Here is a 24,937-nt window from a genome sequence, read left to right on the forward strand (position 1 = left end):
CAGAGATGACTGTGTTGAAAAGCTTCGGCGTCAATAAGCCAGTATTGAAATATAATGTTTTTTCTGCTACATTTACAAAACAAGTTTTCCCGGCAGCCGAGTTCTAATCTTAGCTAGCTAGGTCTCAAGGGGCCATCTTTCAAGATTTATATCTTGTGTGTATGTGTGTAAGCCACCGCAGCTGAACTGGGGAAAATATAATTAAAAGCTGTACACATGAACAGGCGGTGGCGGTAATGCATCGCCGCGGAGGTCGAGTTCCTCATTCACAAACCACAAAAGAAGAAGGACCTATGACGCGCACTCTCCGCCAATATGAAGGCACCCAGGGCAGTTTCTGCCTTTGCTTTTAAAGAATAAGCCTTGTAATTTTTTTTACAAGTGCTAAATCCGCCAGCCTGATTAAAGTAGGTGTGACACCGAAAAAATATCTTGGGTGAGACCGTGTTTTCATTTACAGATTAGCATGCAGGCTACTGGAGCAGGCTAAGATAGGCCCCGCGCTGAGATAAAACATGACACAGTTAACTTTAGCATTAGCCTGCATTCGCTTGTTTTATTCTCGTATGAGATATGCAGAATAATTACTGTTAATCTACGACGCTTTTTGAATTTCAGAAGCATCCTGGTTAGTTAAAGATGGTAAACAGAACTCAGTTCTTGTAGTTAACGGGGAACTTCAGCTTCAGCTAAGGTAGCATGCGTTGTTGCTCGCTATAAGTTAGCGCAGAGCAGCTGCACTGACGGCAGATATTTGCATGTGTTTATGTTTTGGATGCTCCATTATGCACAGGAGTACTAAAGCATCCGGGAAGGCCATGTGATTATCAAACGGTTGCAACAGTAACAGTGCGAAATGGGTTTTCGGTTGCAGTTTAAGATCGGTTGTAGGGAATGAATTAATTCAGGGAGTTTGAGGGAATCGCACTGCAAAGGAAGTTTCCTGCCAGACTTGCTTTGTTTTTTTTGTTTTGTTTTGAAGTCATTTTTTGAAGTCAAGTGCCAAGTTGTAAACATGCAGATGATTAAAGAGAGTTCACTGAGCGTTGTTTGTCATATTTGCAGTCCTGCAGAATGTCCAAGATCAGGCGGAAGGTAACAGTGGAAAATTCAAAAACCATATCTGACAGCAGCAGCAGCAGCAGCACCACAACCAGCAGCAGCACCAACCCCGCTGCTCCGTCCCGCAGGCCAAGTGTGTTTGAAAGGCTTGGACCCAGCACTGGGAGTAATGCTGCTGATGTATGTATAACCCGGAGGTCAGAGAGGGTTTTCCCCCTCCAGGGGGAAATCTCCAAGTCTCTGTGTCTTTGAATGAATATGGCACAGTGCTTTGTTTCTTCTTTGGCCTGGCTCATCTGTATTTTGTTTTTTTGTTGTTGCTTTTCTTTTTTTTTTAGAGTCACTGTAGAAATTGGCTGAAGACTGGGAATTGCAGTTACGGCAACACTTGTCGCTACACACATGGAACTCAGCCACGAGGCAAAGGATTTAGCTTTAGCCGGTAAGATGACTGCGGTTATTGAATTTGTGTCGAGTGTTGCATGAGTGTTGCTTTTAAAATCAAATCGACCTTTGTGCATGTGTTTTTCTAATCTCTGCGTTAATGAAACAGGTCAACCGAGAGGCCCACAGGTGATCTGCGGGAGAGGATGAAAAATAAAAGACAGGATGTTGAAGCAGAAAACCTGAAACGAGACCTAGATGAGCCCTCGTCCCCCACAGTAAGAGTGAGTCCTCTGCTCTTTTGGTCTTTGATAACAACAGATTTCTGAATGAAGAATCTAGTTTTGATTTGAATACATTTTGGAAATTTTAGTACATGGTGCACAACGGTTTGTTTGTGTGTGCTACTGTAGCAGAGAGAGTCCTCCAGAGGCCGACACAGAGAGAAGGAGGATATAAAGATAACAAAGGAGCGTACCCCAGGCAGTGAAGAAGAACCCACAGAGTGGGAAACCAATCGTGAAGGTTCGGTGTTTTGTTTTGATGACGTTTAAAGGGAATTTGACACATTTATTTGTAAATACCATTTTGATGTTGTGGATTGAAACTCTCTTCTCATTCCAATTTTACTGTTTTGTTTTGGGGGGGTTTCCATTAATTTTCAGACTCTGATATCGGTGATTACGACTATGAGCTATCCCTAGAGATGAAGCGTCAAAAGATTCAGCGTGAACTAATGAAATTAGAGCAGGAAAACTTGGAGAAGAGAGAAGAAATTGTCATCAAGAAAGACGAAACTCCGATGAAAGCCAGAACCACAGCCTTGCCAAAGGTAAGCGATGAGATGCTTTGATTATTTCAATACGTGACCTCTGGATTTCAAAAGTATTAGCACAGCTCACTTCCTCCGTTGAAGTAGCTGTCTGCAAGGGTGGTTGTCATCTGAATTTTAGCTCGATCTGTCACATTTGTCCTTCAGGCTTCCCCTGAGCAGTTAAGCTCCAAAGATTCACCCTCATCCAGAAAGTCCAGTGGCTCGCCAAAACATAAACGGGGAAACAAAGGGCTGGGCTCGGGGAAGAAAGAAAAGAAGGCATCAGTATCCTCACCTGTTTTAGAAACTACCAGGTAGGGAAGAAAAACAAAATATGAGACCTACAGATTTGATGAGGTTCTGATAAATATCTTTCATCATTCTTTAACCAGGTCTTCGAAAGGAAGCCACAGCAAGAAGAAAGGGCCCCGTACCCCCAGTCCCCCTCCACCGGTCCCTCTGGACCTGCCCGTGGTCGGGAAAAAACACAAAGGCAAGCACAAAAATAAGGAGAAGTCTGACGAGAAGCAGAAGGAGGGTAAAGATCGTGGACGAGATGCCGAAAAACACAAAGAGAAGAAGGAAAAACGCAGGTAAAGTGGGGATTTAGTGCATGTGCATCCTGCAGCGTGTATGTTTTTAATTCGTTGAGTCATATTCACAGTTATCCTGAGTTATCTTTTTCAACTTCCAGTGCTCGCTCTTTATAATGTCAACTTTTTGTTTGAAGGGACAGATCAGACAGTTCGCACAAGGCCAAGAGGTCTGTGACATCAGAGGAGCGTTCTGGTAGCGTGTCATCTCCCTCCAGGGGTGCGTCGCCCTCAGCCAGGAAGAAATCTACCTCCCCTAAAGCTTCCTCCCATAAGGCTTCTATCTTGGCATCCCCTCCTCACAGGTGAGCACACAGAAACCTTTTTTCCAGGGCTGTAGACGTTGCAGGATCACTCACCTGCACTTCTTTCTTCACACTTGGGTAAATATTTGGTCATGACAGCCAAGAGGAAATAACCTTTTGTCACTGCAGGTCTCCTTCTCCTCCACGGCACCAACGCAGCCCCACTCCTCCCCGTCACCGCTCGCCTTCGTCCCACTCCGGTTCCTCTGCCCAGCGGCACTCTCCCTCTCCTCGACGCCGTCGTTCTTCTTCCCCCATCTACCACAGAAGCGCCACCGCTCAGGCCTCCGCCTCCTCACCTCAGAGCTCCCGGCGCTCTCGTTCGCCTCCCGCTTCTCATGACACCTCGTCACCCCATCGGCGGTCTGACAGGTTGAGCCCCAGCCGGCGCCACTCCAGGGGCCGCGAGAGGAGTCGTGGCGACAGAGAGAGGAGTCCTCCCATCCAGGACCGCAGACATGAGCGCAGAGATGGTATCTTCATCTTCCATTACTGGATTTCTATTTCTCAGTCTGTTGGCTGATTGGAGCCTTGCTTTAAAATATAGGCTGTCAATTAAAAAAATGTACATTTATCTGCTATTAAGCTGTTTGTCTTTTCTCCACACAGATAGTCACAGCAAACGAGAGAAGGACAGCATCCGTGATGACCGGGACTATGACTCTGAACAGATCTCCCGGGACCCCCGTGACGACCGGGACGCCCGAGATGCTCGTGACCGACGGGACGCTCGTGACCGAGGAAGGGAACCAACTCGAGATTCTCGTGATAGCAGGGACGTGAAGGACTTGAGAGAGAGCAGGGTGGAGACCTGCTCCAGTCGAGACCGCGAACGGGAGCGAGAGAAGGACCGGGAAAAGGAGAGGGAGCGAGAAAAGGAAAGAGACAGAGAGAGGGAGAGGATTGATGCACACAGGAAGGAGGACCTGACTCAGGATGACAGGAGCTACGGGAGAGGGCATGGACGTGACGATGGAGGCAGAGGAGAAGCAAGGACTGAGAGCAGGACGGACAGAGCTGATAGGAATGGCCGAGGTAGAGGACGCGCTAATGACATACCTGAGAAAGGCAAGTAAATAAAAGCAAAGTGATTATTTTCACTATTTTTAAAGTATGAATTTAAAATACTGCTGTGAGTTTTGAGAGTGTGTGTGCGGCAACAAAAGACGAGACATTTTGATAATAAGCTGCTGGAACATCTCATATCTAATGAGGGAAATTAACAAAATAATTGAGAGGGAAAAGATGATTGGCTGATTGCTCTGCTGGTAAAAAGACTGCGTGATAAATTGCTCAAAATTTCCAGAGTAAAAGACTGGAGATTTCTGCTTCCCATGATCAATAAAAGATTGAGCAGGGCTCGCAAAATCGCTAGCCCGACGTCCCGGAGCTAGCGATATCTCCGGTTGGGCGACCAAAATCTATCTCAGCCCCACCCGTCAGGTTATCATATAGCCCGACGGGCGGGATATCGCTAGCTCCGGGACGTCGGGCTAGCGATTTTGCGAGACCTGGAAAGGATCTGCAGAAATCTTTTTTACGCAAAGGAAAAGCAGAAATGCTAGCTCAAATCTTCACTGTATCCCAAATTTGATGGTAATTGTTTTCCCTTTTAGTCTTTTTGGGTGACTGTCTTGAAATATATGTCAACCCATTTTCTCATTTTTCCTTCTGTTAGGCTCCAACAGAAACTCCCGGGGTTCCCAACTGGAAAGCAGCCATGACAACTGGGAATCGCGGAGCAGTGCCGTTCGTGAACGGAGTGTGGAGAGGAGCACAGATCGCAGTGCCAATGAAAGAAGCTCTGACAGGGTGCAGGACCGAGATCGCTACGAGTGTGAGAGAAGAGGGGAGCCGACCAGAGACCCCTCGTACGACAGGAGAGGAGGACACGGAGAGCGGGATCGCAGAGACAACCGAGAAAGAGGTGAGGATTAGAAGCCCGCACGTGATTTCCTTCGTTAAAGTGAGTGTGTAGCTATTCATGGCTGGTTTCTCTGTTTAACAGACCAAAGGGCAGCTTCTCCAAGCAGACACCAGGGGAGGCTGGAGGAGTCTGAGAGGGACGAGAGGAGGGACGAGCGCAGGACTGAGAGAGCTGAAGACAGGAGAGACGACAGGACTCGCGAACGGGAGAGGGAGCGAGAGAGGGAGCGGGAGAGAGAGAAAGAGAAGGAGAGAGAGCGGGAGAGAGAGAGGGAAAAGGAACGGGAGAAGGAGAGGGAGGCGGAGAGGGAGCGGGAGCGGGCCAGGGAGAGAGAACGAGAGCGAGAAAGGGAGAGGGAGCGAGAGCGAGAGAGGGAAAGGGAGCGCGAGGAGCGGGAGAGAGAGAGGGAGAGGAAAGAGAGGGAACGGGAGAGAGAACAGCGCGAGCGGGAGAGACTGCGGGAATGGGAGGCCCGAGAGAGGGGAAGGGAGGAGAGGCGAGAGAGGAGAGACGACGCCAGGGATGAACGGCCGGTTCGAGACAGCCGGGACGATCGCAAGTTGAGGCATGTGTCAGTTTTTAATCCGTGTATTTGTGCGACTTTCTACATGAAATAAATAGTCATCCGCACATAATCCAGCAATTATTTACAAAGTAAAGTTTCCTGAATGTTCGGATTTAGTTTTATTTAGCCGTTATCGTGCTAATCTCCAAATACTGACCTGCGTTTATTATAATGTCTCCTTCTAGTCGTAAGAGGCCCAGGATGGATAGCAGCCAGAGTCCCCGATCCTCTCCTAAGCGAACGACACTGGACCTCAGTCCAGCAGACAGCGACGACTACAATAGTGCCGAAGATAAAAGTGAGCGCCCGATTGGCCGAGGGCAGGCCAAGCTCCACCCTCAGCCCCTCCTCCCCAGCCCAGTGTGTCTGCCTCCATCTGACAGTAGGGAAATTCTTTTTGAAAGGACACACTTATATTTTAATGGGGGTTGCACTTTTCTCATGATACACATCCTTCTGTAAACGTGTGTGCTCTGTGTAAACACTTTGAAGTTTCATTTGTCTTTGTAAAATGTGTATAAATGTGTATAAATATCGGCTGAAATGCATTTTCAGCCGATACCTCCAAGGAAAAACTTCTGTACTTGACTCCAATGCTTTAAAAGTGCTGAACGTGTTTATGTGACACACAGATGGGGACAAGCATCGTCTGCTGAGCCAGGTGGTACGGCCCCAGGAGGCGCTGTTACGATCGCCGCCGAGAACTGCCGCATCCGATGACAAGCCCACTCACTGGAAGGATGAGGACCGCAGGGTAGTCGGGGACAAAAGGGAAGCACGCGGTCGCCATGAGGACCTGGAGCCTCGTGGGGAACGAAGCAGAGGGGCCGACAGGCGTGGAGAGCACCTCTCAGACGCGCCTTCTGACTTGCGTACCAGAGGCAGAGATCCTACACCGCCTCCGCATCTACCCCTTGCCACTGCCACTGAAGACAGAGAGACCAGTGGTTCCCAGTTGCATGAGGAGGGGAAAAAGAAGACAAAGTCACAGAGAAAGGGCTTGAAGAAGGGTCGCAAAGACGAAGAGACTGTCGCTGGCAGCGCCCTGGCTGCTGCAGGGGACCGATTCAACCCCGAGCCCCCATCTGGGGCTTCTGCGGACGTGCCTCCACCCTTACATTCTCCCAGGAAAGGGGCAAAGAAGAAAGCTCTAGAGCGAAAGAGGAAGCGATCGCGAGGGGCGGAGTCTGAAGCATCCGAGGAGGAAACTTCAACCTACCTGCCACACAGTAAGAGGAAGAGGGGTCCTCGGACACCGCCGCCCTCAATGAGACCTGATCAGCGAGGCGCTGGAGGGAATACAGAGCGCTCTCCTCTCTCCAAAATGGACAATTTCAGTGACTGGTCAGATGAGGAGGTGACAGACCGGGGAGGCTCGCTGGAAACACTTGCTCCTTTGGTTTCTGCTGATAGGGCTCCTGCTGAACCTCTCAGGAGAGGTGGAGGCCCCAGGATGGGCCGGGGTAATCCACCACCCATTGCACCTCTGCTCTCCCAGGATCCTCCAATGCTGCTGCAGACTTTGCCTCCGCAGCCTCTGATGTCCCAACCGCTGCTCCGCAAACCCCCACCAGAGCAGACGCGCAGCAGCAGCATGGGGAGCAACCAGAGTCGGACATCGTCTCGACGCCTGCGTTCACCCTCTAACGAGTCAGCCCACAGAGAAGATCCCCAGGGCCCACGATCGCGCCGGGGCATACTTCAAGGCGCCAACTCTCGGGACCGGGAAAGAGAGCGGGAGCGAGAGAGAGAACGGGAGAGGGAGCGAGACCGCGAGAGGCCGGCGGCGAATGACCCTCCGTGCTCTGAGAGGAAGTCCCGGATTGATCAGCTGAGGAGAGGAGAGCCCAGCCGTAGCACCTCATCAGGTAAAAGCCTCACCTGAATCCTGAACGTGACACAGAACATCCTGTACTACCAGGATCACAATTTGACCTATGTTGATTTATTTATTGATTTATTTTTGAATTTAGACCGGCAGGATTCTCGCAGCCACAGCTCCCGACGCAGCTCTCCTGATTCTGAGAGGCAGGCCAGGTCCAGGTCCCGTGCCGGCTCCTACGACAGTCGAGAACGAGAAAGGGAAAGGGAGCCATTTGAACGGGAGAGGGAAAGAGAGAGGGAGAGAGAACGCAAGGACCTCCGACCTCAGCAGCAACAGCAGCAGCCTCTGCTTCTTCAACAGCAACTACAACAACCACCATCAAGAGAATGGGAGCCTGAATGGCCAAGCCGGGGGCGGGAGCCCCTGCTGATGCGTCCTGGTCGCGAACCTCTCCTTAGGGAGCGGGACATACGGGACAGGGAACGCTTACTCCCCGAAGGACTCATCCAGCAGCACGAACGGGAAAGGGAGAGAGAACGGGAGAGAGACAGTCGAGGTGACCGAGGTGTTGACCGAGAGAGGGAAAGGTTGATGATGATGGATATCACGCCGCACGGGGACCCCAGGGCTCCAGTACGAGGGGACATCAGAGGAGAGTTGCGAGGAGACATGATGAGACAAGACAGGATGGATTACGAGCCTATGCTGCCCAGAGAAGCTTTCAGTCCTCCAGAGCCCGAGAAACCGAGCAACAGTCCCCATCTAACTGGAGATCAACGGGAGGTGGAGAAGGCAGACAGCATCGACGGTAAGAAGATAAAAACGTGCATAAATGTTTGTTTTCATTTCTTGTTTTTCCTACAAGGATTTTAAGAAAACTGTGTGTGGTGGTTTTAGGAGACGATGACGGGAAGGAAGACGATGTCCAGTCTATGGCATCTGTTGGCGAGGAGTACGAACCGATCAGCGATGATGAGCTGGATGAAATTCTGGCTGACAGCCAGAAAAAAGAAGATCAGCAAGAAGAAGAGAAAATCACAGGTACAATAAAGACATTCTGTGATATATACACACATGAAAGTGTGTCATCAGTTTCTCTCCTCTCTTTATTTCTTTATTTTTATTTGATTGTCTTGAATTCTGACAGGCCTGAAGTTCATCAACTCTACAATTAATAAAAATTGAGAAAATGCAAAGTATTCAGTTGAAATTTTCTCCGGTGATCTTTAACAAATGAAGCCTCTGCCTTTGTCGTGTGCCGACAGGTCCTCTGGATGTGATAGATGTGGACTGGTCCAGCCTGATGCCCAAACAGAAACAGGAACCGCGGGCAGCGGGGGCAGCCTTGCTCCGCTTCACCCCAGGGGCGGTGCTTCTTAGGGCAGGCATATCCAAGAGACTTGCTGGCCCAGAACTCCTGGAACAAGTCAAAGAAGTGTGCAAGTCTGAGCTGGACGATCCCAAAGGTGAGTTGGGGACATAGAAAGTGGATGTATTGAGTCAACAGTCAAATCTCATTAAAGGAAAAAACAATTTTCTGCAGAATACGTATGTGGTTGGAGATCAGCCAGAGAAGAAAAGTCGTAGGCTTTTGGATACTGTGGAGGGGACATTTAAATTCATGTCTGTACCTCTAGACTGAAAATATGAAGTGGCATGCCTGTTTATCATTAAGAGAAGGGGTTCCTGTCACCAAATAAACCAAAACAAAGAGGAAATGAATAACACCACCGGCAACTTAATAAACTGCCATTCCCTTCCTCCTCTCCTCATGCGTCATCTCCCGAACTGAAGCCGGGGTCCAACACATGACAGCGTGATTAAATGTGCATATGTGTTCCAGATATTGTTGCAGTTATTGTCAGCAGATTAGACATGGGACCCTCTCCGTCTCTGGACAGCTGATATAAGCTGGCTAAATGACAAGAACATTGTGGCAGCTAATGTTAGGTTCGAGTGGCCTAAAATTTACACCTCGCAGTTTGGTTACATTTTCAAATTGTATGAGAGTTTATTCACTAACTGTAACAAAGTTACATCCACTTCAAAGACAGTTTCACTCATGCTGGCTAACAGCAGCGCTACCAACAGTTCAGCGTGTCGTTGATCAGAGCTCGTCTGACTCCTTGACCCGGATCAGGCTCCTTTTACAAAGTTTCACAACCTCTTCCAGAAGAAATGAAGCTGAACTCTTCTTTTTTTTTTAAATTCCTGTTGATCCATCAAATTAAACCTCTGTTGTCGTCATCTTGGTAGATGCTGACAAGCTCTTTGAGCATGACCTGGGAGCCTTGAATATGGCAGCTCTGAACAGGCGGGTGGAGAGGGCAGGTTTATTGAGAAATCTGGGGCCGTGCTGCAAGGCCCTGTGTGCTCGCAGGGACTTCGCCATCCGCCGGCAACTGTTGAAAAACGAAAAGGTATGTGCTCTCCAGTTACAGACCTAAATTAATAAACAATATGTTGATCTCAATCTTAAATGAATGTGCTTAAATCTCTTAACTCTTAACTATTTTTTCTCAGGGTCTATCCAAGCATGACCCCACCACACCTGTGGTGGACAATGAACTCCTGCAGATGAGCATGCGTCTCTTCAGAAGGACCATGGCTGGTCAGGCATCGGCCCCGGAAAGGTCGGACAGTGGGTCGGCACCAGCAGCTGAAATTACTGAAGCTGGTAGTGGTGGTAGTAGTAAGCTCAGCACAGCACAGCCTGAGGTCTGTCTGTCCTGAGAGTAAAACACATCAGAGGTGAATGCTTCTAGGCCTTTACTTCCTCTCACTCCTAACTCGCTGTCTCATTTTGTTACATTCATAGCCTTTTTAGTCACGAGAGGGAAAACGGCAATGTTAGGACTCGTTCAGTTATTTGTTTTTCACGATGTGTTCCATAGAGAGGGGCCTATGGAGGGGTGCAACTATCCATGTATGGGAAATCTAAAACGCCTAAAATGACTTCATGTTTTTGTGGATTTACAGTGTTTTAGAGCAGATTTCTAACGATCAGTTTCACCTGCCTGACAAAGATTTGTTTCCTATGTTGTGCATTGGTTAGTACAACTGTGCATTAAAATGGTTAGATGTTGATTATTTTTTAATTATTTTTTTTTGTAACTGGTCTTTTGGTTAGTATGAAACGACTGTTCAGCCATGACATAATGGGACACTTAATATTGTTCTGTTTTTTTTGTTTGTTTGTTTACACCATAATACATGAATGCGAGTCTATAGCATTGGCTGCAGATTTTATCGACTCACAACCGTGAAACATCCTGCAGGAACTTGAAAGAACATTTCTCACTAAAAAGCACTGCCAAGCTATTCCTTCACTGAATGTAATTAGTTAAAGCTTTTAGTTTGTGGAAACACGCTTTATTTTTTGTGTTTCTTTTAAATGGTTTGGCAGTGTCTTTCTTACAGGAACTGAAGGGAGTGCAGATCACGAACATGAACGAGTGGAATCCCTCTTCTCACGAGCCCACATCATCCACGATGGAGCCAAAGCGCTCCCAGTAGGAAAAGACAGTGTACTGCTTAGGAAATAATGACTGAAAACAAGCCATTAATCTGAACTTTCAATCTGTCATGCAGTCGGCTTAACAAGGTCACGGTAGTCTTGCACAGATGGATAAGGTGCACCTTTAAAATGTGGTTGTATCAGGAGACAGTTGCTTAACAAAAAACGCAAGATTTGCATTATGTGTGTGCTGGGATAATTTTAAAGGACTGAAAAGATTAGGAAGGGGCAAAGTACTTTTGTCCTAAAGCTCTGGATTCAACACGATCCACCACCCAATCCAGCTCCATGACAGGAAATCTGATCCCTCTTCTCCACCCATTCGGGGTCAGCGCCTGTCCTACACCCAGTTTTCACATTTTGACTTCCACTGAAAATTTCTGCCAAAACGAAATTGGCAATAACACAATACCGAAAGTAAATAAAAAGTTTCCAAAATTGGGACCACTTACTAAGGAAAGGACTACCTCATGAAATCCTATCCCACTGAGGAAATAATTCACCATCTGCTACATAATGTGTGGTTCACGATGTGGGTCTGTTTCGAGAACTGACAGGAGTGGCCGAAAAGCAGTATCAGTGATTTTATCGACACAGAGACATCGAACTTCGTTTCCAATTATATTTCAGTTTGACCATGACTCTGGTTTTACAGAAAACATTTTTACAAACTTTTTGCCCTTGTCTCTAATATTCGAGTAATGATATCTGGTTTAATGCTGTAATTTTTTTTTACTGTAAAATAAATATTGACATTTTCACAAATAAGGACAAACGTGATGAAATCTTCAAGCAAACAAATTTTTGAGGTAAGTTCTGGAGTTTAGCATATAAATACCACCACTTCATGGGTGATAGGTTTATGAGTTTGTCTCCATATGTGTCTACAGAGGAAGTCTTATGACTACTCTTTTTTTTTTTTTAATGCATTAGCATTTTATCAGTGTCATACTAAAAAGTAGATAAGCCTTAATATCGGGAAAATATGAAAAAAAAAAAAAAAAAAAACTGTCTTTGAAAAAACATACACTACTCAGGACTTAATTACCTGAAAAGATTTTTATACTACAAACAGTGTATGATACTATTAAAGTTTATTTGCCTTCTGGTTATGATTGTCCTCTTTACAAGGACAACACTGTAGTTGATGTTCACAGAGATATGATATGGCTTTTCAAAATGTAATCAGCATGAATGAGTAGTAGTGATTTTGTCATTTGTAATGATTTTTTGTAGAAATTTGTGTCAAAATTTGATTGTGTTAAAAACATTCTTACTTGTAGACATGACATTTTGTGTGATTACACACATCTTTAAATTATAAGCACAGCAATTCCTTTAGTAGAAAAAAAAATAATGATTACAACCATTCTTAATTCAATTATGTGGAAAAATTTGTTTAATTTCACATTTCTTTACATGTGCAAAATAACACCATGTTTGATATAGTATATACTTAAAATATGTATATTGAAAACAAAGATATACATTTTTTAAGTTATTTAAATATATTTGTCACCATCTGTGATTTTAATAATTAATTTCACCTTTCTAGTATATCTGAGATTCTTACAAGTTAGAAGTAGACATATCAGTAGAATTTGGATGTTAACTAAAGTTTCAATTAGGATGCCTGAAATGTTAGAAGAGTTGTAGGTATCTACAGCAGTTCAACTGCTGATAGTATTTATTAATAACAATCGAACTTTGACTAATAAAAACTGGATTCTAAATGCTAAAATTGCATTTTAGCTTTTTCAACATGGCGTTCAAAGATAAGCCATAAAATCTTTGTTCATACAGAGGAAAATTCTGATGCCACTCTGCTTGGTGCAATGAAAACAGCAACTGGGTGTAGAGTCACAAACATCAAAAATTATATGAAAGGTATACACTTAAAACATCAATTATCAACATACAAGGAATATATACAGAAAGAAACAGTTGGAGTATGATTACAAACAAATATTAATGGTAAAGCAACTGATACTTGCACGTTTCTACTAAACACTGAAAGGACTTAACACAGTGTGTCATAGTTATCCACGTACATATTTTCTACACCTGTGCTTTCAGTGTTAAATTCACACTTCAACTTTGAAGAACCCGTAATTCAATGCCCAAAGGCACTTAAGCATGCAGACTGGAGCAGCCAGGGATCAACCCACCAACCTTCTAATTAGGCAATGACCGGTCACCGGTTCTACTTCCTGAGCCACCTTGGGAATACTATATGGTAGCTAATACATACGTGAACAGTAGTGCAAATAGGTTGAGAGTGAAATAATAATTTACCGGCAAAAGTGATGACAGAAAAAGTATTAGAGATAATGTGGTAAGGAACAGTTAGAATGTTATAAGAACACCGTGTTGTGCGTTTGTTTTCAAATGTATTGAAAAACATAACATGTATTAAAATTTTCTTAAAATGCACTCAAAACACGACAGACTGAAATGTAGAAACGTTCTAATAGAAACGTATGTAATAATAGTTGACAAAGTTACAGGACTCTTACAATGGAGTTTCCAGTGATAAGTAAGGAGCTATACATATCAATGATTAATACTTTTGCTAATATGATGCGAATCGTAGATATCTTTAATAAGAACTGTTAGTCATTACTCGACAGAAGACAAATGTTACAGCCAACAATTTCCATAAAAGCTACCTTTAAAGTTATACAGATTTTTCATGCTAGGAACCATTAGCTCTACGTTTGTTGTTAACGGGCCTCATTCGAAACGAACCGGCTTCCTTTACCCACAACCCTCCACCTTAGCTCAGTCCTTCCGACTTCCGCCTCAGCTAAGAGCCGAGGTGAGTAATTTTTTCAGAAACTATAATTCTACAATCCAGCACCATCCTGTGCTATTAAAGCCACAGAAACGTTCATCCATCGTGTAATAATGTTTATTAGTACTGTATCTGCTCTTATGTGACCATTTTGATGTTGCTGAATGTTTGTAAAGACACTTTAAAGCGACGAAGGAGAAGCACCGGAGCGGTTTCTAGCTGCATGGCTGTCCGTGTTCTCCACACACTGCTGGAGTGTTTGTCACTCAGCGCACAAACATAATACCAGCACTACAGTTATTCTTTTAACGTTTATGTCATTTATTTTCTTATTTAAGCTACATGTTGGCTTGAGTAAGTAACGCTAGCGAGAGCTGTATGCTAGCGTCAGGCTTTTCTTCGGGTGTCGAGCTTAAGTTGTGTTGAAAGCGGACTCAAACTTAAGTATGCGTGTCTTTTTTCCCCTTCTTTCTAGATGGCCCCAACAAAGAAAGGAGAGAAAAAGAAGGGGCGTTCAGCCATCAACGAGGTGGTGACCAGAGAGTACACCATCAATGTCCACAAGCGCATCCATGGAGTGTAAGTACTGCTGGTGTTATGCCAAAAAACGATTTCCGATATATCTGTTTGTATGTTTAAAATATTTGCTTATGTTGGTAGGCTGTATAAAGCTGCATTAAAGAAGGGGGTCATACAATAAATAAAGAAATTACCTTACTCTGTCTAAAAATCACTTTGCCAGAAAGCTGATCTGCTTCAATCTTGTGACAGGAATATTGTTCCTGGCTCAAAATGACTTATCGTTAATGATATAATGCTTGAAAGGTCAGTAGGTTATTAACAACAGTTTAAATGCCGATTGAAGATTAGATTAAAATATATTAAAGCGACTGCAGTGTGGCTTTGTGTGCGACGGCTGTGCACATGAGCACATTTTGTTTGGATGCACTAAAAACAATTGGTCCTTTAACTTATTTTACATAAATCTGAGCATTTTATTAATTCATGAAATGTATTATATAAGAGAAGACAGAAGGATCAATGATAGAAATTCAAATTACATTAGGTCCCCTTGTTTTCCTGAGCACACAATAAAGCAGCACACATAAAAACTAATGCCTCTCTATTTAAAAACAAAATGACATAAAAGCTAGAGACAAAGGTAGTTCAGTGAATAGACAGTGCTTGTAAGTGCTAATCTACAGTGAAAGGGAGAAAATAATCAATGAAAGAATTTCATTTTTGAAAAAAACTTCCACAAACCAAAATACCCTTTACCTGTTAATCTTGTCTGAGAAATGACAGATCCTTCAGCCACAAAGAAAAAGGGGACATGAGGATTGGGTGAATTTGAGTATTTTGTGCTGTACAGAAAATAACATCAGGGGAACAGACGGATCTTCAATTTCCAAATTAAAGTGTCTGATTTGTTTGATGAAAATCATAAAAAATAATAATAATAGTCACACTAACACTTGGACAGTCTGGGTCATTTTTAAATTATTTTACCTAGAATAGGTCTAATAGGAATAAGTCACATACATTTAATTTGTCAGTGACTGTTATCTGTCGCCCGGTGCTGCTGTTCACCCAGTGTTGGCATGCTGAGAAATACTAATCAGGCTCTTTTCTGTTGTATTCATATTAAAGTTGTCCCTTTTTTCATTTGCAGGAGCTTCAAGAAGCGTGCTCCCCGCGCCATCAAGGAGATCCGCAAGTTCGCAGTGAAGGAAATGGGAACTCCTGATGTCCGCATTGACACTCGTCTCAACAAGGCAGTGTGGAGTAAGGGTGTGAGGTGAGCTGATGCCCTCTTCAGATTTCAGCAGCTTCACCCTATTTGCTTTTATGCATCCGTGTTTATTCTTACCTCAAAGTAATTTTTTACTTTCCTGCGTATTTATATGAAGGGTTAAAGTGTGCTGGCTGTCAGTAAGCTCCTGTCACCACAGTGACTTTAGGAACTGCTATATGTCAGCATGTGCTGACATATAGCATGACAAACAAGTTAGGTTTGTTCAAAAAAGAAGAAAGAAAGCTGTAAGAAACATTCAATTAAAATTCTATGCTCAGGTGTGCCGTTGCCATTTTTCAGTCATTCTTTTTTTTTTTTTTTTTTTTTTTTTTACAGGTTAGTTGAACTAGTGGAGGTGTTGGTCAGCCTTCTGTGTGCACACAACTAAGATTTATTGGACATAGAGCAAAAGTTGTGCTTAGAAATCCAAGATTGTCGGAGAACTTGTTGATGGCTCCATTGCTTTCAGCTATTTGTGATTCACTTACGTCTATGTGGGGAAAAATCTAATTTACCATATTTCTGTCTGTGCTGAAAGTAGGATATCTGAAGGTTTTCTAGTCTGTTTCTCAGCATATGAACAGAAGAAGAGAGGGGAGGTGTTTTTCAGTGTTGTGGTTTGCTGTCATTTAATATCTCGATGCATTGCTTAAGATTACACAGGAATTAAAACTGCATGAAATAAGAGTGTCAACATCCTGTGACTGTAGCAGTTAGTAATGTCCCAGCTAATCATTTAGCTTCCTGGTGTTCTTATGTGTGCATGCGTGTGTGTGTGTCACAGGAACGTCCCGTACAGGATACGCGTACGGCTGTCCAGGAAGCGTAACGAGGACGAGGATTCCCCCAACAAACTCTACACCCTGGTCACATACGTTCCTGTCACCACATGCAAAGGTAAGCATGTTTCTCACTCACTCTCAGGTACCCGTGGAAGTAATGATGACATTTTCTTAATCGTGTCCTCTCTTTTCCCCACAGGTCTGCAGACAGTCAATGTTGATGAAAACTAAAAGTTGTCTCCAAGTCAAATAAATAAATAAAAGGACATCTTGTGTTTCCTCTTGCATTTCTTTCTTTTGTTTTTTGTTTTTTGCTCATAATTGAAGGTTTGATTTGAGATTTGTTATGGATTAACAATGATAATTTTAGGCTAGCAAAACAGTCAAAGTTTGTAAAAATTAAATGAATCTTTACCCTGTTAATATAACTATTTATAATTTGATGTTTTTAACCTCCTAGGACCTGGTGTCCACATATGTGGACGTCACATTTTGGGTTGTCTAGACCAGAATACTAAATTTTGCTCTACAAGGGCCTGATATCCACTTACGAGGACATTATACATATGTGCATCTCATTTTTGTCAGAAACAAAAATCTGGCAATTCTTTGTTTTTACACTCATCAGTGTCCCAATATGGCCCAAATTCAAAGAGAAATTAAAAATGCATGCCATGAAATAGTTTGGGTCTTACGAGATTAAGTATAAGTAAGAACTGTCTTTGGGATTTGATGCCCTCTGTTTTCAAGCAAAGCAAAATTACTTTACTATTATTTGGGGTTTTTTAGATGGTAAAGCTCCTGATTGGTCGTTGAACACTACCACTATGACAATACAGTGCTGATAGTTTATAGGGGAAAAACAGCTGGATTTATTGGAGCGTGCTGGGTGGTGTTTATTAAGAATATTGTTATGATATTTAAATGGAAAATGAATTAGGTGTTCAATTTCTTTGAACAATGGAGTCCACCTGCTTGATGGAGTGGAATATATTTGATTTAATCCGAATGTAGAGATATCAACAAAGTAAACCAAGTCGTCTCTTGAGGACCGTTCTTTTGACAGCTCCCTTTGCAGTTCACAACAGCAGATTATCTGCCTCCATCTCACCTTATCTTCATGTCCTAAATTACATCCCTGAACCTCTGTGCACTTTCTCTTTTCCTCCTGCTTGGCAGCTCCACATTCAACATCCTTTGGACAGGCGCATAGAAGGGATCGTGGATTTATGGAACAATCTCAGTCTTGTCTCTAACTTTGTCTCCAAACTGCTCAGTCTGAGCTTTGCCTCTGATGTATTCACTAGGGGTGGGTTTTGATTATCGATTAAAACTGATTCTGGCTTGGATAACGTGATATCGGTTCATTAAAATCCTGAATCGATTTTTAAATATAAATTTATTTTGTCCGAAACGGCAGAATTTCTACAACCACCAAACAGCTAAAACAGTAAATGAGAGAACAAAACGCGGACCCAATGCATCCGAATCAGTGAGAATCCGCGGCCTTTCTCACCCGACGGCACATACGCGGACACGGACACGCCGCGTAAGAATGACCGTCGGGGCTCACTGATTTTGAAGCGTCGGCGGGCGCTTTGTGTTTACGCCCTTTTTGCGCTAGATTCTGAAGCTGCAGGTTTTATCTCTCTACAAACGTTATTGACTGACCCAGCAGCCAAAGACGATCCAAACTACGCCTCACATTTCGCTTCACATAAACATCGTCACGAATTTCCTCTTACTTTTGCTGTTTTGCTTCCACCACGATAAAATCACACTTCATGTCCAGCTCTCTCTCTCTCTAAATCGATAATCAAAACCCACCCCTACTTATTACTTCCGACAAGAAAGCCTCATTTCTGCTGTTCAATACTGAACAAATGTAAACTTTTTAAAATTATGGAAAATTGCAAAATGCTTAGCTGTGTCTTTAATCAAACCTCTGTAACTTTGCTCTGCTTCACTTCGTTTTTGACTGCACAATTCTTTTCTGTATTTTATCCTCAGTTACTTTGACACAGAGGAATCTGCTGTGATGCTTACACCTTTGATAAAGTCTCACAAGTGTCAGCTTTCTTTTATAGATTAAAAAATATAGATATGCACTGATAAGTGATCAGAATTATAATATTTCTGACTGTCTAAGGCAAAATTTCCCCGATTCGAATCAATCGAATCGTGGATCGAATCGATTCGGGACCTTGTGAATCGGAATCAAATCGATTCTAGAAATCAGTGACGATGCCCAGCCCTAGTAATCACTTCTGATTCTGGTCATTACCAATGTAAACTGTAGCCTCTTCATCTCTGCTATCTCCAGGGACCTGTTCCTCTATATTTGATATAACAGGTGGTTCTGAAACTATGGAGCATGGACAACCGGGGGAAAAATAATGTAATTAACCTAAAAAATATATTAATAAGAGTTTGTTTATGCTCTCGCGTCATTAAATAAATTAAAATGTGGTGTTTCGGGTGTGCTCACGTCAGATCATCATGGTAGCGCTGCCATGCTGCCGCTAAGGGGAGCTCCATTATTTTGTCAGCAGTTGAATGTTGAGAGGACTGGACGCACCAGCGGAGACGTTTCTATGGGATCGTCTAACGGTTTCTCTGGAGTTTGTGCAGCTGCGAAGTAGAACTACAACTTATCAAAAAGGTAAAGCTACGAGGCTGCTTTCGATTTTGGGCCGTGTGTGTCTGTGCGGTGAGATTTAAACTGGTCTAGCCGAGAAAACAAACGAGCACGATTTAAGTTGTCTGCTTCATGTCTGGGAGGGACAGATGTGGCTAGCTGGTTAGCTAGCTGACCAGTTAGCTAGCTGCCTGAAAGCACCACTATTTAAATGAGCTGACACAGAGGCTGAGAGCATTGTCGTTAGTTTTTCTCCGTACACAGTCGCTAGCCCTGAGCTGTGTAGTTATCACTTGTCTCGAATCGTTATGTAGGATAGCTCACCGTTAAGACATGTGATTTAACAGGTTAGTTTTATCGCCAGTCAAGTCCTATCTCCATTACCTGTGTGTGTGTGCTCAGGTGGGAGCGTCGCTCGCTGTTTCCATGGCCGTCGGCTGACGTGCGAAGCGATGCGGCACTACTGGCTGCTCATCGGGGCTTGCGGCTGGGTGCTGCTAATCCTGATGTTTCTCAGCAAGTTCATCAGCTTCAGAGCTGTTGATGGTAAGCCACTGGACCTGTTACGGTAATAGCTACAGGCAGGAAATCCCAGGAGGTTGGATTGTGATCAGTCCCATTTGATTTATGTGTTTTTTTAGATTACGGAGAGAGAGCTGGAAGTCAGAGTGGGACAGTACCAGGCACTAAGGTGGTGGTCAAACCCATTGTGATGTCCAGCCCTGAAAAGCAATCTCCAAAGTCATCAGATCAGGTGACTATTTACTGATTGCTAATTATAACTAATCAATGCCATTTGACTTTTCTCTCCTCTACATAACTCTAAGTTGTGTATGTTTCTCAGCCTACAGCAGTACCCGCAGTGGCAGATTGGCAGTCAGTCGCCCAGAAGCGAATCGAGCTGCTCTCGACAGTGTGTAAGAACAGCAGCCTGAGAAATCTGACACACGTCTCCATCAGCAAATTTGTCCTCGACCGGATCTTTGTCTGTGACAAACACAAGATCCTGTTCTGCCAGACGCCTAAAGTGGGTAATACACAGTGGAAGAAGGTCCTCATTGTACTCAATGGTAAGTATGGACAGGACGGAGGTAAAAGCAGTGCTGTTGTTTTTAATTTCATGCCTATTTGTTGAAGTAGTTAATTTAGATGAGTTATTATTATTATTATTATTATTTGCAGGGGCTTTCCAGACTGTGGAGGAGATCCCAGAAAACCTTGTTCATGACCATGAGAAAAATGGCCTCCCTCGCTTGTCGTCCCTCACTCAGCAGGAAATAAATCACAGGTGGGCTCGTAGTTACATTGAAATGTGAACTTATCTGGTTGAAGTAGTCAAACGTACTTCCTAAAATCAAAAAGCAAAAATGAAGCAGCGCTGCTTCTTCTGAAAGATGCTGGCACATAGATTTCAATAACTTTCTGTCTTGAATGTAAGGAATGCAAGTTCAAGTGTTTGTGGCGTACGCTAACGTTTATCTGCCTCGTACCTCAACAGATTAGACACCTATTTCAAGTTCTTCATTGTGAGGGATCCCTTCGAGCGGCTGATCTCTGCCTTCAAGGACAAGTTTGTGAAGAACCCCCGCTTCGAGCCGTGGTACAAGCACGACATAGCTCCGGCCATTATATGGAAATATCGCAAGATTCACCGCAACAACGACCTCGTCGCCTCCGGTCTCCACTTCGAAGACTTTGTTCGCTACCTCGGCGATGTGGAAGGCCACCGGCGTATGGACCGGCAGTTTGGCGAGCACATCATCCACTGGGTGACGTACGCAGAGCTGTGTGCGCCGTGCAAAATAAACTACAGCGTGGTCGGCCACCACGAGACGCTGGAACAGGATGCCCCGTACATCCTCAAAGCGGCAGGCATCGACACACTGGTGACCTACCCTGCCATCCCTCCAGGCATCACACGCTATAACAGGACCAAGGTGGAGCACTACTTCTCAGGCATCAGCAAGCGAGACGTCAGGCGCCTCTACGCACGCTATCAGGGCGATTTCCGTCTGTTCGGCTACCCAAGCCCAGACTTTCTACTGAACTAAGGCAATTAACACCGACTAAAAGACATGTTTGTTTTTTAAATATATAAACCAGCTTTGATTTGCTGGGAGTGAGTTGGACTGTAATTAACAGAGTCAGTTCTTTCTCATGAATGCAAACTGCTGCCTAATATTAAGACGTTTAACAGCGTGTTTGTGCAGATAGAAAATGTAACCGATGAGCAAACGTAGGTGCAGGACGGGGTGTGAGAAGTCGCCATAATGACACTGAGCAGTGAATAACCACAGATTCTATTAGGTTTTTGTCGGTGATGCTGAGGGGGAGCGTCAGCATTAAGGTCAAATGTATGGTACACATCAAGTGGAGAACACGTTTGTAATATTTATGATTAATTTGTTCTCTGTAATTTTTTATATGATGCCAGGGATGCAGGACGGGAAACCCTGTAATGTAGCTGTTATGTATGGATCGCCTGTTTCATTAATGGATGTTGCCGTATGCTTCAGACGGCGTCCTTTTCAGTACCTCTTCCTGTAATGCCAGATACAGGCGCAGTAGACCGCGTGTCTGGGAGCACAAAGATGTGAATATAAATCAAATGATGAGACAGTCGTGTTCTCGTGGATTTCAGAATTTCCTTTTTTTACATTTTGAAACCTTTTTTGTTTAAACGCTTGGTTTTTCACATATCATAATGTGGAATCAAAATGAAGCCCTGGACTGTGTTGTGCCAACTACTCCAGTTTTCAGCCTTTACACTACACCTGATGTATATTTAGCTGTTAATGCTTTCGGGTCGTTGAAGGAAACTGGCACTGGATTTTTAAAAAGGCTCTTTTTTTCAATTAGAAATGTACTATGTAAATGTCCTTGTCTTTGGAATTCAACATTTCTATTACGTGTTGCTATTTATAATATTATTAACCTGCCGAGTAGTGGCACAAGAGGTGTCCCAGTTGTAAAAAACAAATAAACACTGCTGCATCTCTGCAACCTCTGGGTGACCTTTTGGACAGATGGTTGTGTTACAAAGACGACATGGCTTGTAATAAACTTGCTGGTCAGTTGTGTGTTTGTTTTCTTAAATATTGCTCAGGTGTGCATTTTACTATTATAATAGCTGATTATTTTTTGGGGGGTCACCACAAGCTGATCCACTCCCTCCATCTCACCAACCCTGTTCATGTCCTCCTTCGCTGCATCCCTGAATCTTCTCTCCTGCTCTGAAGCTGATGTCGCTGCAATAATGTCAAACATCCACAGGGGGGGCAGCAGTGTATTTAAAACTGAGTGCTTGGTGAAAGAAGCCACAAACCTCCTTGAACCCTTTGAACTTAAATGTCAGCACACCAGTCTGTTGAATTGACATTTAAGCAGAGGGCGTTAAGGGCAAAACAAATACTTCATAGCTGTATGCAAGCATCAAAGAGGCTCAGGGCAAGGACAGGAGTTTGCATCGTCAGTGTCAAATATCCAAGCTCACACTGTGCAAGGTGGATTTAAGTTGATTTACACAGAGCATAAGCTTCAGTTAAGTGTATTAACCCCGAGTGCCTCAAAGCTTTGTGGCTCGCGTGTTTGTTATACGTTTGTCTGCCAGGTTATCTCTCCCTCGTGCTGTCCGACTGGTTGGTCCTGTCCTGTCGTTCCACCATGGAGATAAAGTTTGTTTGAGCAACAGATGAACGCTCCATTGTGCAGCTGTGACAAGTAACAGCAGCTGCTGGTGTTCACGCAGAGATCCAGGGTTGTAAAAGTCCTCAGGAGTGTCGCTGTGTGTATGTGTGTTTTTTTTTTAAAATATGATCTGTTTATTTAGCACTGCTGCAGTTTAAGTGTGGACCATATGAATCACATTCGTTCATATGGACAGCAGAGGTTAACCTAAATCAGTGAAGTGACTGCAGGTTTGCTTACACTCCTTTGACCAATGAGTAGCCTGTTGGTTGATCTTCATTATTTGGCTGTACAGTATATCATTATTTCACCTTAGAAGCCAGTGTTGTGCATGCAGGCTCCAGTCATGGTGAAATTAAGCTGTTTTATTACAGGCTGCTCCCTGGAGTGCACTTAGGTGCTGCACACGCACACAGCAGTAGCATCACTCCCGAGATTGCTCACTTGCCACACCCATGATTACCAATATTGACACTGAAGTCTCAGGCGCGCATGTCCATATGGATGCTGTGGTGGGGGCTCTGCTCCCCTGCCTGTCTCTGTTTATACCACCTGTCCTTCTGCTCATGCGGCAGAGCTGCATAAACACCGGGCCTGCAGGCTGATGGCGATTAGCTGGAGGCGGGGGGGGGGGGAGTTCATTTAATATCACCTCGGTGGTCACGCTTGATGCACCGAGAGCCCAGCCCTGTTTGTCTATGTGCAGCCGACCGGCTTCCTGTGTCTGTGCGGCTCTCCGGCAAAGCTGGGAGAGCAGAGAGCAGGAGAGCAGCGGAAGTGTGGGTGACTGACTTTCAAGTTAAAGTGAAGCATTACACCCTTGGAAAGCAGGTCGATATGTGATCATTCATCACGTGTTTACTTCCAGGAACCAGTTTAAGAGGTTTTATAATGAGCATTGCCTTAGCAAACATTACACAACTGTGTGAAAGTCTTGAGCCAGCTCTCATTTCCTCATGTTTTGCTAGGAAAAATTAAAAACTTGATGCAGTTATCTATTGAAACATGCGCAAGCATACTGGTGAAACTGTTAAAACTCCAATTTCTGCAAGTGCAAACGTTTAACTATGCGTTTAATCAATTAAATACCTTATTATAAGACAAAGAAGAGCAACCTTAACACTATTTCTCAGTTTTTTACAGCATGACTCTTTGGGTGTAAATTGAGACAAGAAATGTGTAAAATTATAGACATTTGTCATTTAATGAAGTTAGTAGATTGTGAATGGCAATGAGGGACGTTTTTACATGTAGGAAAAGCAGCAAAAGTCCTAAATGCCCACCCTTTTCAAAAGAAATCCAGTGGGCCAAATTGGGGTCTTTGCCTGGCTGATTCTGGCCCCTGGGCCTTATGTTTGAAATCCCTGCAGTAGATGGATCAAGGAGGGCCAGATGCATCCAGTGTCAGGTCTTTGCTGAATTTTCTCCCCCATTTCTTAATGAACGACAACGTTCAGATACTGATCATCTTCTGTAGATATATAAATATATATATTTTAACCCTGCCATGTTCTCTGCCGCCATCCACTTTGTCCAGTTTCCTCCAAGTTTTAATAACACACTTCACACTATGCAGAGATATGCCAACTTTTTGGCTAATAGCTCATACTCTGCTATCTATCATTGGTATTTTGTCATGATTCAACAAGAAAAAAAATGTGAATAAATGATATGTTTTTGTGACAGGCTGCTAGCAACAAAGTGCCTGAAGATACAATTTAAAATGCATGCTTTGCCATTTGTCTGTTGTGCGTAGACACAACGCTGGTTCATTTCCGGAGTTAGGTCAGTGTTAAGTTGCTAACATAACAACAAACATATTCTTCCTCTGAAAATGTTTCAGTACAAGGACTGGTTTGAAAGTGAGTGAGAAAAGCAGCCAATGTCCAAAGAAACACATTGAAGACCTTCAGGAAACCCAGAGAACTGTTGCTTAAGACCACTTTAAAAATTATAAGCTCGCCCGGCTCTTTGGAAGCACAATGTGTTAAAATAAGTGATGAGTCAAGACTTTTGCACAGTACTATGTCTCGATAAAGTAAAAAGGCTTAGCAAGTTAAAAGGGCCATAAAAGAATCATCATAGTTTTGGTTTTTAGCTTACACAAATGCTCTCAGTGGCACCTACAAAGTAAGCTAAGTAAGGGTTAAGGATTATTTGGCTGTTTATTTACACTTTCTGATCATGCACGTTATTTTCTTTCAATCAAAGAGCGTTTTTTTTCTTCTGAATTTATTTTATTCAGAAAT

The 24,937-nt window shown here is 43.8% G+C and overlaps 3 protein-coding genes and 1 long non-coding RNA gene across 7 annotated transcripts in view; 3 read left to right on the plus strand and 1 right to left on the minus strand.

Moving 5' to 3' along the window:
* The window catches only part of LOC146492111 (uncharacterized), a 379,576-nt gene that overhangs the window by 332,512 nt on the left and 22,127 nt on the right, over positions 1–24,937 (minus strand). The gene's annotated exons all lie outside the window — the stretch shown is intronic.
* Positions 238–10,562, plus strand: zc3h13 (zinc finger CCCH-type containing 13). Of its 4 annotated transcripts, none has more exons than XM_085151832.1 (20): positions 238–436; positions 1,066–1,242; positions 1,401–1,504; positions 1,616–1,724; positions 1,860–1,971; positions 2,112–2,278; positions 2,426–2,574; positions 2,653–2,853; positions 2,991–3,158; positions 3,288–3,631; positions 3,768–4,226; positions 4,837–5,085; positions 5,167–5,650; positions 5,836–6,032; positions 6,283–7,518; positions 7,624–8,283; positions 8,373–8,516; positions 8,741–8,941; positions 9,732–9,895; positions 9,999–10,562. In XM_085151832.1, the coding sequence occupies exons 2-20, from the start codon at positions 1,075–1,077 to the stop codon at positions 10,206–10,208; spliced, it is 5,526 nt and encodes a 1,841-aa protein (XP_085007958.1). In that variant the 5' UTR covers positions 238–436; positions 1,066–1,074; the 3' UTR covers positions 10,209–10,562. The 4 variants fall into 4 exon arrangements, with proteins under 4 accessions (XP_085007958.1, XP_085007957.1, XP_085007955.1 ...); XM_085151831.1 differs by having other exon boundaries at positions 239–436; positions 1,616–1,730; positions 2,997–3,158; XM_085151829.1 differs by having other exon boundaries at positions 241–436; positions 1,616–1,730.
* rpl31 (ribosomal protein L31) lies at positions 13,677–16,626 on the plus strand. Its single transcript, XM_085151898.1, has 5 exons — positions 13,677–13,810; positions 14,262–14,365; positions 15,459–15,584; positions 16,366–16,478; positions 16,563–16,626. Exons 1-5 carry the CDS (start codon positions 13,685–13,687, stop codon positions 16,592–16,594), a joined length of 501 nt encoding a protein of 166 aa, XP_085008024.1. The 5' UTR covers positions 13,677–13,684; the 3' UTR covers positions 16,595–16,626.
* chst10 (carbohydrate sulfotransferase 10) lies at positions 18,875–22,097 on the plus strand. Its single transcript, XM_085151891.1, has 6 exons — positions 18,875–19,025; positions 19,404–19,547; positions 19,643–19,755; positions 19,846–20,071; positions 20,184–20,289; positions 20,500–22,097. The coding sequence occupies exons 1-6, from the start codon at positions 18,920–18,922 to the stop codon at positions 21,050–21,052; spliced, it is 1,248 nt and encodes a 415-aa protein (XP_085008017.1). The 5' UTR covers positions 18,875–18,919; the 3' UTR covers positions 21,053–22,097.

This window comes from Neolamprologus multifasciatus, chromosome 23 (genome assembly GCF_963576455.1).
Source record: "Neolamprologus multifasciatus chromosome 23, fNeoMul1.2, whole genome shotgun sequence".
Taxonomy (NCBI): Eukaryota; Metazoa; Chordata; class Actinopteri; order Cichliformes; family Cichlidae; genus Neolamprologus; species Neolamprologus multifasciatus.

Coding starts and splice junctions, on each gene's coding strand:
- chst10 (XM_085151891.1), top strand. CDS start 18,920: ATGTTGAGAGGACTGGACGCACCAGCGGAGACGTTTCTATGGGATCGT. Junction 19,026..19,403: donor AACTACAACTTATCAAAAAG/GTAAAGCTACGA, acceptor GTGTGTGCTCAG/GTGGGAGCGTCGCTCGCTGT. Junction 19,756..19,845: donor CTCCAAAGTCATCAGATCAG/GTGACTATTTAC, acceptor TATGTTTCTCAG/CCTACAGCAGTACCCGCAGT.
- zc3h13 (XM_085151829.1), top strand. CDS start 1,075: ATGTCCAAGATCAGGCGGAAGGTAACAGTGGAAAATTCAAAAACCATA. Junction 8,517..8,740: donor AGAAGAAGAGAAAATCACAG/GTACAATAAAGA, acceptor GTGTGCCGACAG/GTCCTCTGGATGTGATAGAT. Junction 8,942..9,731: donor TGAGCTGGACGATCCCAAAG/GTGAGTTGGGGA, acceptor TCATCTTGGTAG/ATGCTGACAAGCTCTTTGAG.
- rpl31 (XM_085151898.1), top strand. CDS start 13,685: ATGCTAGGAACCATTAGCTCTACGTTTGTTGTTAACGGGCCTCATTCG. Junction 13,811..14,261: donor CGCCTCAGCTAAGAGCCGAG/GTGAGTAATTTT, acceptor CCTTCTTTCTAG/ATGGCCCCAACAAAGAAAGG. Junction 14,366..15,458: donor CACAAGCGCATCCATGGAGT/GTAAGTACTGCT, acceptor TTTCATTTGCAG/GAGCTTCAAGAAGCGTGCTC.